Source organism: Sinocyclocheilus rhinocerous, unplaced genomic scaffold, assembly GCF_001515625.1.
Source record: "Sinocyclocheilus rhinocerous isolate Xijiao unplaced genomic scaffold, SAMN03320098_v1.1 scaffold1314, whole genome shotgun sequence".
Lineage (NCBI taxonomy): Eukaryota > Metazoa > Chordata > Actinopteri > Cypriniformes > Cyprinidae > Sinocyclocheilus > Sinocyclocheilus rhinocerous.
In genome coordinates this window covers 493,863-505,410 of record NW_015644118.1, presented here as the reverse complement: position 1 = coordinate 505,410, position 11,548 = coordinate 493,863, and the positions used below count along the sequence as shown (strand labels likewise).

General features: G+C 37.0%; 2 protein-coding genes across 2 annotated transcripts in view; both read left to right on the top strand.

The window, feature by feature from the left end:
• Positions 1-7,560, top strand: part of LOC107757981 (collagen alpha-1(I) chain-like) — a 17,001-nt gene extending 9,441 nt beyond the window's left edge. Inside the window, exons 21-45 of the mRNA XM_016575601.1 lie at positions 1,239-1,292; positions 1,375-1,428; positions 1,521-1,574; positions 1,994-2,047; positions 2,299-2,343; positions 2,445-2,489; positions 2,617-2,724; positions 2,815-2,868; positions 2,983-3,036; positions 3,495-3,548; positions 3,659-3,766; positions 3,850-3,903; positions 4,011-4,118; positions 4,207-4,260; positions 4,340-4,393; positions 4,600-4,653; positions 4,734-4,787; positions 4,943-5,050; positions 5,832-5,889; positions 6,093-6,172; positions 6,258-6,311; positions 6,782-6,835; positions 6,926-6,979; positions 7,063-7,116; positions 7,555-7,560. Of these exons, the coding sequence (XP_016431087.1) occupies positions 1,239-1,292; positions 1,375-1,428; positions 1,521-1,574; positions 1,994-2,047; positions 2,299-2,343; positions 2,445-2,489; positions 2,617-2,724; positions 2,815-2,868; positions 2,983-3,036; positions 3,495-3,548; positions 3,659-3,766; positions 3,850-3,903; positions 4,011-4,118; positions 4,207-4,260; positions 4,340-4,393; positions 4,600-4,653; positions 4,734-4,787; positions 4,943-5,050; positions 5,832-5,889; positions 6,093-6,172; positions 6,258-6,311; positions 6,782-6,835; positions 6,926-6,979; positions 7,063-7,116; positions 7,555-7,560 (1,530 nt within the window). The remainder of the gene's footprint in view (positions 1-1,238; positions 1,293-1,374; positions 1,429-1,520; positions 1,575-1,993; positions 2,048-2,298; positions 2,344-2,444; positions 2,490-2,616; positions 2,725-2,814; positions 2,869-2,982; positions 3,037-3,494; positions 3,549-3,658; positions 3,767-3,849; positions 3,904-4,010; positions 4,119-4,206; positions 4,261-4,339; positions 4,394-4,599; positions 4,654-4,733; positions 4,788-4,942; positions 5,051-5,831; positions 5,890-6,092; positions 6,173-6,257; positions 6,312-6,781; positions 6,836-6,925; positions 6,980-7,062; positions 7,117-7,554) is intronic.
• A 1,863-nt stretch (positions 7,561-9,423) lies between these two features.
• Positions 9,424-11,089, top strand: LOC107757980 (collagen alpha-2(XI) chain-like). Its single transcript, XM_016575600.1, has 9 exons — positions 9,424-9,453; positions 9,547-9,600; positions 9,691-9,744; positions 9,827-9,880; positions 9,967-9,984; positions 10,255-10,317; positions 10,463-10,540; positions 10,693-10,819; positions 10,935-11,089. Exons 1-9 carry the CDS (start codon positions 9,424-9,426, stop codon positions 11,087-11,089), a joined length of 633 nt encoding a protein of 210 aa, XP_016431086.1.
• The last annotated feature ends 459 nt before the right edge of the window (positions 11,090-11,548 follow it).

Here is an 11,548-nt window from a genome sequence, read left to right as displayed (position 1 = left end):
AAGGAGGGGGCTTTGTAGAAAACGAAGCGTTTGAGAGAGGCGGGGCATAGAGGGCCTACAATAATGTACAGTATTTGAAAAATAATGTTTTTTGAACATTAAAGCATGTCAACATATTCTATTACACCAAATACACAAAATAATGATCTTTAAAAAAGCATCATATGACCCCTTTAAATAAAGCTGCAAGACATAATTACAAGGGCAAGAACACCAATTGTTGAAATGAAATCATTGAGTAGATTTGTTTTATCATAGCACCCCTAGTGGTAATTTTAGAAAAAGTACTTCAAATGGCTCGTTTGCACTGAGCGGTACTGCTCAGTGGAAACGAGCCGAAAGTCTATGCACAGCTTCAGCTTTTTTAGTATCATTGATATACTACTATAATTTTTGTTAATATTTTGAAGTAGATTATATTTTTATAATTATTGTTTTAATAATTTTGTTGTGTGTTTTTGTGATTTTGTATTAGTTTTTTTTATATGTCTATATAGTTTTTAGTTTTAGTTAGATTTACCATTACCTATGGCTATTACCTAAACCCACTGTTACGTTTGACCAGTAGGTGGCACTGTAAACAAATGTACATAGTATTCACAGACCACTGTGGCAATACTACACTTCACCAAAGGTTATTTATTTATTTAATTTTTCATTACCACAATTTTGTGGCCTATAGACTTCCAGACAGAAAATGGAAAATTATTAAGAAAACTAAAAAATAAGAAAGCAGATGCCTATGTACCTTGGCCAAAAGAGAGAAACCAAATGTTTGTTTCATAGGGTGAGATGGGAAAATCAGGAGAACCAGGACCTGAAGGAGAACCCGGTATTAAGGTTCCCTTGTACATCAAATCATTACCTTTTAAATACAAATATAACACAATTCATGCAATGACTGGCATTATTTGGTAAGGTTTGATCATGATTTCCTCGTTCCTTTAGTCAGAATTATTTTGGTTACAACAGTAAATCTCATTCACACACAAGGCCTAATTAACCCTATATATCAGGTTGCTTGCATTTTTCATTTTTTAATGGGACAGGGTAGACCAGGAGTCCCTGGAGGAACCGGATTTAAAGGTCAAAAGGTAAATTGAGTTCCCTAATGATTAGTCAAATACAATAACACTGAATGTCACAACAAACAGCATAGCATTGATTAACTACAGCATTGACTAAGGTGGATTAGCATGCATCATGTTATCTTAGTCATGATGTTTATCATCATTTAGGGACTGCAGGGTGTTTCAGGGAGTAGAGGACAGGACGGCACTCACGGAGCACCTGTAAGAGCCACACATACACAGTTTTATATAGAATGTCCTGTTAGTTTGCTTCACTAGCCATTAAGAGTAAATTGTGTTATAGGGATCTGTTGGACCACATGGATCAGATGGAGATAGAGGACCTCAGGGTCCCCGGGTAAGACCGTGTCTTGTTTTTTTTAATGCTTTGTTAGACAATCTGTGCACTGACATGGACAAAACAACTGATTAAATAAGATGTCTTAACAGGGTTTACAGGGAAGGAGTGGTGCATCAGGAATCCAAGGTCCCGTTGGAAAAAGTGTGAGTTTTATTTTCCTTTCTTGGATTTCCAAACTCTTCAGTCTCTTAGTTATGTAACTCTCCATCTTGTGATATATTTAGCTGTTAAAAATGTCATAGTTTGCCAATTCTGACATTACTGTCTAAGAATATGACCTCCAGCACAATGCTATTAAATAACTTTTTAAAGGGGGAACCAGGGAGCCGGGGTCTTGCTGGCAATTCTGGAAAGCCTGGAATCAGAGTAAGTAATGATTTCATAAAATTCCAAACAATTTTTTTATATTACATGACACCCAGTTCTTTAGATCAGACTTCATCCAAATTTGGATATTAATTTTTTTCTGTGCTCTTTTGTTGCAATTGGCAGTGAATTTTATGTGACTAGTTCAGTCTTGATAGTTTTTTTTATATATTGTGTTGTGTTCTGTTTTCCTCAGGGTGTCAAAGGCAGAGAGGGTTCAGTAGGGTTTCATGGCAGTCATGGGGAGAAGGTTAGTGTTTTTTTTTAAATGTATCAGTCACGTCATGTGATGCACCATATGATGAAAAAATGTAGTGCAATAAAAAGCTGAAAACATTATTAGCCACGTTTAACAGAAATCAGCAGCAGAGGCAAAAGTTTCCTTTCATTCTTGCTTTTAAATCAAACCTCATTTCATTCACAAGCCATATGTTCATCTGTCTGTTCTCTTCTTATAATTTATATCCAAATGCATTTGACAATCTTTTCATTTGATATTAGGGGAAAAATGGCCCTGAGGGGCCCAAAGGAGAACCCGGTCAGCCAGTAAGTGCCTTATAGGTTATATATATATATATATATATATATATATATATATTCCTCATTCATTAACATTTAAACATTAGGCTATCAATTTCTCTATTTAGGGTCCTCGAGGCCTACCAGGAGAGAAGGGCTACAAAGGACCTGCTGTAAGACATACATTTAACACACATGCACTTTTTTGGACTCTTTTTGCCATGATGCAATAGCAGTAATATTACAATGTGTTTATCCAGTGTGTAATGATGAAACATTTGTAAATGTAATCTTCTAAAGGGCCCACAAGGAAACATAGGCCAGTGGGGTGAGACAGGTCTGCAGGGGCCGGTAGGAAATCAAGGGCCCAGAGGACCACCTGGGCTGCATGGAGTGGCTGGGTACCCAGTATGTGTTTTTGGTTTATTTGGTTTATTGTTGTGAGGACTATGGGCAAGGTTTCAGCTTTAATCCCATATTGTATTCTTTGACTTTCAGGGTAAAGATGGACTACCTGGACCCCTCGGACCTCCAGGAGATAAGGGCAATAAGGTGGACTCTTTTTTGTTTTTCTTGTTTTATCTTCATTATAATTATGTAAAATGTATTGGTTCTTCCATTGTGGCTTTGTATGAGACCTTTTGTTTATAAATGTATTGGCCAAAGGGACTGAGAGGAGCCAGTGGACTGAAGGGAGTTGCCGGTATCGATGGTGAGGAGGTAGATTGCTTATAAATCTTGATTATGTACGGTAGTTTGTCTAATCGATCAATATGAAATTCTGCTTTTATAAATATTCATATAATGCTAAAATATATGCTTTGATTCTCCTAAATAGATTGTTTGAGAACTATCTACATTTACACTACCTTTTAAATGTTTGGGTCAATAAGTTTTCAGAAGGATCATGTGACACTGAAGACTGGAGTAATGGCAGCTGAAAATCCAGCTTTGCCATCACAGAAATAAATTACATTTAAAAATATATTAAAACAGAAAACAGTTATTTTTAGTTGTAAAAATATTTACACAATATTACTGTTTTTACTGTATATTTGAGCAAATAAATGCAGTCTTGGTGAGCATAAGAGGCTTCTTTCAAAAACATTAAAAAATTCTGCCAAATTTTTAGTGGTAGATAAATTGTATTAAATAAGATGGGTAATCTTTTTTTTTAGGGCCCAGTGGGTGAAACTGGACCAGTTGGACCAGTAGGAAGTAAAGGCTTGCCTGTGAGTACAAATTCTCTGTTGCTGTATGTTTGCCATCTCCATTTCATATATGTACGTTGTGTTATGGTGTTTTATGTAAATGATACACAGGACAGAACTGTCGGTTGTAGGGTGAGAAGGGTAAAGAAGGATCTTTTGGTGATCGTGGCCCAAAAGGAATCCAAGGAGAGAGTGGAAATCGAGGACCACCTGGAGTCAAAGGACCAAAAGGACAAGAAGTAAGAATATTGATTTGATTTTTTGATTATGTCTTACCATAAATTATTAACAAAAAGATGTTGAATGTTTGTTTTTTTGTCAGGGGTCGAGTGGTGCCCCTGGGCAGAAGGGAGATCCTGGATCCCCTGGTGAAAAAGTGAGTTTTTTGATGAAGTTTGCACAAGTGTTTGAGTGAAATAGTCAAATGCATTGTAATATTCTTATTACTGACATGTTTTCTGAGTGTTTTTGTTTTTTGCTCAGAGTCAGCCAGGTGTGAGAGGTCACTCGGGTTTGGTTGGAAAATACGGTCCTGGGGGGAACATGGGAGAATCTGGTGAAAAAGGCGACAAAGGTCTATGTGGACTTGTTGTGAGTACCACTTCCTCTTTTACAGCCAATGAAGCTAATGAAGAAATAGATTTATTTTGTTTATTTCAATGTTCTATGGATATCATAGGGCGCGACAGGAACAAATGGGCCTCCAGGTTCAAATGGTGCTATTGGGTTACCGGTAAGTTAGGTTTGATATATTTGATGTATGTGATTAGATGTGATGTGAATTGGCATTCATTTATTCCATTCAAATTTAGGGTTTGCCAGGAAAAGAAGGATTTGTTGGAAAAACTGGAAAACATGGACCAAAAGTATGTTTTTTTTATGTTTTTTTTTTTTTTTACTGATGTCTTGTGATGCCATATTTACCAAAATATATTTTTCCTTCTTTTTTTGGTATAAAATACATTAGATGATCACTCTGAGTTATTCACCTATGACTTGCTGGTGATAGGATGGGATAAAAGGTATGCTCTATCATAGGAGTAAGTGCCTATGTTATTTTTGTCCCCTGTAGGGAGAGCCTGGAGTTAAAGGGAATCCAGGCGGCCCTGGGAAGATTGGATCAATTGTAGGTTTTTACCTTTGAAGATGCATGGTTGAAAAAGGTTGTCTGGTCCTACTGACCTGAATTTTTTATGTTGTTTACAGGGTGTTTCAGGTCCAAGTGGGAAGAAAGGAGAGCCTGGAACAAGAGGCAAAATGGTGAGATAACACTTTACACCCAGATTGGTTTCCAATTTAAAGAACAAAATAATGGCAGTTGCCATTAAAAACAGGAAAAAGACATTTCACAGTGGTATACAGAATGTTCAAATTTACAGTGTTTGCATATTTAAATGATCTATGCTCCTTTTTAGGGACCAATGGATCAGCCAGGAGCTGTGGGTCCTCGTGGACTAAAGGGAAAACCAGGATCTTCAGGACCTCCAGGGGAAAAAGGATTCAAGGGTCAACCAGGGCCAAAAGTCAGTGACTCAATATTTTACAGACGTATCATTGAATCTTGTCATACGTTACTGCATGTTTTATGACTAGAATATTTTATTCATTATTATATTTTACTGTAATGTCTGCACCAAAAACCCAGAACAAGTGTTTTTGTGATTCTTTCACACAGGGAATGAGCGGTTCTCCCGGAAGGAGAGGAAGTAAAGGTGTTTCAGGAAAGCCAGTGGGTTCATGCATTTTTTTAGACTTTTTACCTTGATAATCTACAGCTTTAATGCAATTATTTCATATTTTGCCTACACAAACAAATAAAACATTCATGCATATGATTTATTATTATCTAGGGACCTCAAGGACCAAAAGGGAAACATGGCAATCCTGGTCTCCCTGGAAAGCTGGCAAGTATCCCTAATACAAATATCTAAACTCTTCTGACTATTATATGATTGTGCCAAATGTGATTGTCTTTTACACTAACTCCATTTAAGGGACGTAGTGGTACAGATGGCCTGCTTGGAGTTATAGGCACCGAGGGCGACCCAGTGAGTAGCTTGACCTTATTCACTATTCACATTTTATAGTGGTGCTAGCCAATGCAAAACTCACTACCACAATGCTAAGGTGTTGTGGGTGGTTCCTATGAAGTTGCTAAGGTGTTCTGAATGGTTGCCATGTGGTTACTAGGGTGTTTTGGGTCATTGCTGGGATTTCTGGCCCAAGCAGAGTAGAATCATTTTATGGCAAATGGCAGATTTAGCATGAAAGTGAGCATTTACTACCTTATTGCACAAATTCCAGGGTGACATTGGATTCCGAGGACCTCCAGGGAAACCAGGTCCTTCAGGTAGTGCTGTAAGTAAGTTTGTTTTATACAGACTATTTGAATGATTTATTATAAAGCATGTTTGTTGTTGTATAATATGGTCATGATTTGTGGCATGGTTTCAAATACAAAATCACAGGGTGCCCCAGGAACACTGGCTTTGCAAGGGAGTCAAGGACTACCTGGACCAAAAGTAATTTTCACTCTGACTCTTAAATAAATGGTTCCTACTACAGTCAATTTACCAGCCTCTCCATCACAGGGCTCTGAAGGACCCAGAGGGAAACCAGGGCCCACCGGGCTGATAGGACCAAAGGTAATTAAATCAAAGTCATTGTTTTGCCTTCTACAATCCATAAGGATTTAAATTTTTTTTATGTTATTTTTTGGTTAAAACTTAGAGGATTCTGGGACTTCAAGGTGAAAAGGGAGATGTCGGACAAAAAGGACCAAAGGTACCACTGTATCCATTGACTATAGACAATTGTTTTAGCATTCTTAACTCTATAAAGCATGACATAAGAAATAATAGTAATAAAAATCAAACTTTTTGAAAAATCTAATTTTATTGAACCTTCAGAAGAAAACAGATCTTTTTTTTTTTTTTTTGATTAGTATCATATTGTATTTGCTCATGTAGTATGATTCAGGAGAATATGGAGCTCGTACTCGAGAAGGAAAAAAACACCCCAGTTTTATTCAGAGGCCCAAACTGAGCAAAAATATGCAATTTGGTGCAGTAGCTGATATTTCTATGGCCAGAAATTAAGATGTAATTGGAATTATACAAAAAGGCCTTTTAAAAATATGTAAATCAGACAACAGAAAGCATGTAGTAGATTGTGTACAGCAGGTTTTTCAGCAAAGTTTTGATCATATTGATCATTTATAGGCCTTGCTCATTGCTCATTAATGCAATTTATAGGGCCATGTTGGTATTAGAGGATTGCAAGGGCCCATTGGACCACCAGGAGAAAAGGTAAGTTCAAATGAAACATAGAAAGCACATCAAAAAAACAACAAGTTGCTTTTTTTTCACTAGTTACAAATGTTTTCCTTCATCTTGCAGGGAAAGCAAGGTGTTCCAGGGTACAAGGGACGTCCTGGGTCAAAAGGTATAAAGGTAAATAACGACCTGCAGTATTTTGTGAACATATTTACTTTAATCTTTTGTTTCTTTATTCATAAATATGTTGTTTGTTGCAGGGCGAAGCTGGTGCTAGTGGGCCTTCTGGTAGCAAAGGATTCCCTGGTTCACCTGTACGTCTCTTTGTAAACTCACTGACCAGCTTTATCTGCTTTAGAATAATAGCATAGATCACACAGTCTTGTTTCGCTCTACAGGGTCCATCTGGAAGGAAGGTGTGTACTGAAATTGCAGGTGTGATTGTAATTTATATAGCTCTGCTTATCTTTGCCCTGTACCTGAACCAGGTAGGTACAGTGTAGATACAGATCTTATTACAGTCAGACTGACCTGGGTCACCGTGATTTTGCCAAGCAAGACATGTTCATGGATCAACATCTTTTGTTGTTCCTGGGTCAACATTATTGTCCAAAAATATATACCTAACCCTATCCCTACCCCTAAACCTAAGCCTACCCATAATTTATCCCTAAAATCAGAGGGAAATGATGGTTGAATAACAAGGGTGTAGAGGGTCTAAAATGGACATTTCCTGTAAACTTATCCCTCAGTTCTGATTGGTTGATTTGAATGTTGTTCCAGGATCAACATGGATGTTGTTCCAGGAACATGTTTCACTTGGTGAAATCACGTTCACCGACTGACCTGCAGTGCCCTGGCAGGCAGTATTCAAATGGTCACAATGAAACATTGAAAATATGGGATTTAAAATATGATTGAGACCTCAAAATATATAAAGTTAGCAAGTTATGAATTAAAAAGGGAAAGAAAGGAGAAGTTATGGTGACATTTTTTTAGGTCACTTATCAAAAATCGGAAAATACCTTTTTAAAAACATTTTTCAGGTCTAAGAGTTTTTAAAAAAAAAATGTTTTTTTTAAACCCATTATTTATAAACACCACTGTTTAAAAGTTTTAGGTTAGATATTGATTGATTGATTGATTGATTGATTGATTGGGTCTTTTTCTGTCTTTCTTTCCTTTATTTGTTTATTTATTTATTTTTTAACCTCTCTGAAGGTTTCCCAATCTTAGTGGTTCAAAACTTAAAACTTTTATATACTGTATGCAATCTGAACAAACGACAAATTATCATACAGTTTTTTTTTTTAAATATATGTGTTGAATAAAAACTATATAATATCCATAATATAAAACAGTCACACCCACTCACCATTGAACAGCCAAGGTTCGACCCTTTTTTAAAAAGCTTAATAGAGTTAAATGTGCTTTCTTAAGTATTGTTCATATCAACAGGGTATGAAAGGAGTTCAGGGAATATCAGGACAAAAAGGTGTGAAAGGTCGGAGAGGACCACCTGTAAGTGGAATAGTTTTCCTGCATGTGACTTTAATTTCACACTTTAACTTAATTTCACTTTAATGTCATACTTATTTTATTCCTTTTTAAGAGATTGTGTGTCTTAATCTGTTTATATCCTGACTCGATTGCATCATCTAACAAGGGAAAACCAGGCATTGCCAGCCAGCAGATACCAGGGCACAATACTCCACCTCATGCTCAGAAAAGAGGATCACAAAATGTTGGTACAAACTCAAGCAGTCAACCTTGGTTTGTTGAGCACTGAAACACTTTTATTGTCAAATATAGAGGGAAAGGTGGGGTTGGGTAGCAGAAAGACCTAAGATGAAGGTTTTAATATATTGATTGATTGTCTTTGCACATTCTTTTCAGAAAGCAAGGTTGTTATCCAGGAAGTCTCGATTTGATGGCCCTGAAGATGAGATTGAGGAAGGAACCAAAGACAACCCAGCAACCACCTGCAGAGAGCTGAGTCTCATCCAGCCTCACCTCAGAGATGGTGAGCAGAAAACCACTTGGAACTTCAGACCCAAAAATGTGGCTCTTGTTTTTAAAAATTGAAATCATAGAGAAGGACATTTTTAATTTACTGTCCTGTCCTGTCCTGTTTATAGGGCTCTACTACATTGATCCAAACCACGGATGTCCGATTGATGCTCTCCGTGTGTTCTGTAATTTTACTGCTGGTGGTCTAACTTGTGTGTCTCCTGTCCAGTCTAAAGTAAGAGGACTTTCACAGTCAGTCTCCTTTGGTGATTCTAAGACATGAAAACTGATGTTTTTCTTTACTCTGAGATGCCTAAAAGTGGGATTAAAAACGGGAAGATATTATAGTCTCAAAATCTGAAAGATATTTATTGCCCATTATTATTGCACTTAGTTTCCAATCTTAAAAATGAACGTTCCAAAAAGGAATACACATAAGAACCACTTTTGTTTTCCCAATGAACTTTTCAGTAAACAGTTCTTAAAAGAACAATTTTTTCTTAGTGTAAAGAACATTTTAATAATCTAAATAACCTTTTTCCACTATAAAGAACCTTTTGTGGAATGAGCCAAAAAGTTAGATGTAGGCTAATTGGAATTATACTAAAAGTATGAACTGTCAATCAGATGACAGAAAGCACGTAGTAGATTGTGTACAGCTGGTTTTTCAGCAAAGTTTTGATCATATTGGTCACTTCAAGGCCTTGCTCATTGCTCATTAATGTGATTTACAGGGCCATGTTGGTATTAGAGGATTGCAAGGGCCCAGCGGACCACCAGGAGAAAAGGTAAGTTCAAATGAAACATAGAAAGCACATCAAAAAAACAACCAGTTGCTTTTTTTTCAGTAGTTAGGAATGTTTTATTTCATCTTGCAGGGAAAGCAAGGTGCTCCAGGGTTCAAGGGACGGCCTGGACCGCAAGGCATGCAGGTAAATAACTGCCTGCTGTAATTTGGGGACCTATTTACTGTGAACTTTTGATTCTTTATTCATATGTTATTTGTTGTTGCAGGGTGAAGCTGGTGCTCGTGGGCCTCCTGGTGGCAAAATATTCCCTGGTTTACCTGTATGTCTCTTTGTAAACTCATTGACCAGCTTTATCTGCTTTAGAACAATGGCATAGATGACACAGTTTCTTGTTTTGCTCTACAGGGTCCAACTGGAAGGAAGGTGTGTACTGAAATTGCAGGTGTGGTTGTAATTTTATATAGCTCTGCTTATCTTTGCCCTGTACCTGAACCAGGTAGGTACAGTATAGATACAGATCTTATTAGAGTCAAACTGACCTGCAGTGCCCCGGCATGCAGTATTTAAATGGCAATGTTCAGTAGGGTGACACTGAAACATTGAAAATATGGGATTTGAAATATGATTTGACCTCAAGTATATTAAGCTTAATGGAGTTAAATGTGCTTTCTTAAGTATTGTTCATATCAACAGGGTATGAAAGGAGTTCAGGGAATATCAGGACAAAAAGGTGTGAAAGGTCGGAGAGGACCACCTGTAAGTGGAATAGTTTTCCTGCATGTGACTTTAATTTCACACTTTAACTTAATTTCACTTTAATGTCATACTTATTTTATTCCTTTTTAAGAGATTGTGTGTCTTAATCTGTTTATATCCTGACTCGATTGCATCATCTAACAAGGGAAAACCAGGCATTGCCAGCCAGCAGATACCAGGGCACAATACTCCACCTCATGCTCAGAAAAGAGGATCACAAAATGTTGGTACAAACTCAAGCAGTCAACCTTGGTTTGTTGAGCACTGAAACACTTTTATTGTCAAATATAGAGGGAAAGGTGGGGTTGGGTAGCAGAAAGACCTAAGATGAAGGTTTTAATATATTGATTGATTGTCTTTGCACATTCTTTTCAGAAAGCAAGGTTGTTATCCAGGAAGTCTCGATTTGATGGCCCTGAAGATGAGATTGAGGAAGGAACCAAAGACAACCCAGCAACCACCTGCAGAGAGCTGAGTCTCATCCAGCCTCACCTCAGAGATGGTGAGCAGAAAACCACTTGGAACTTCAGACCCAAAAATGTGGCTCTTGTTTTTAAAAATTGAAATCATAGAGAAGGACATTTTTAATTTACTGTCCTGTCCTGTCCTGTTTATAGGGCTCTACTACATTGATCCAAACCACGGATGTCCGATTGATGCTCTCCGTGTGTTCTGTAATTTTACTGCTGGTGGTCTAACTTGTGTGTCTCCTGTCCAGTCTAAAGTAAGAGGACTTTCACAGTCAGTCTCCTTTGGTGATTCTAAGACATGAAAACTGATGTTTTTCTTTACTCTGAGATGCCTAAAAGTGGGATTAAAAACGGGAAGATATTATAGTCTCAAAATCTGAAAGATATTTATTGCCCATTATTATTGCACTTAGTTTCCAATCTTAAAAATGAACGTTCCAAAAAGGAATACACATAAGAACCACTTTTGTTTTCCCAATGAACTTTTCAGTAAACAGTTCTTAAAAGAACAATTTTTTCTTAGTGTAAAGAACATTTTAATAATCTAAATAACCTTTTTCCACTATAAAGAACCTTTTGTGGAATGAAAAGGTTCCATGCATGTTAAAGGTTCTTCATGGAACCATATGGCAATAAAGAACCTTTATTTTAAAGAAATGTACCAGTCCAGCTAGACACAGAACAATACAATAACATATGGACACAGACACAGAATAACATATGCATTGTTTTGTTGAATATAATACTATATTTGTGTGTAC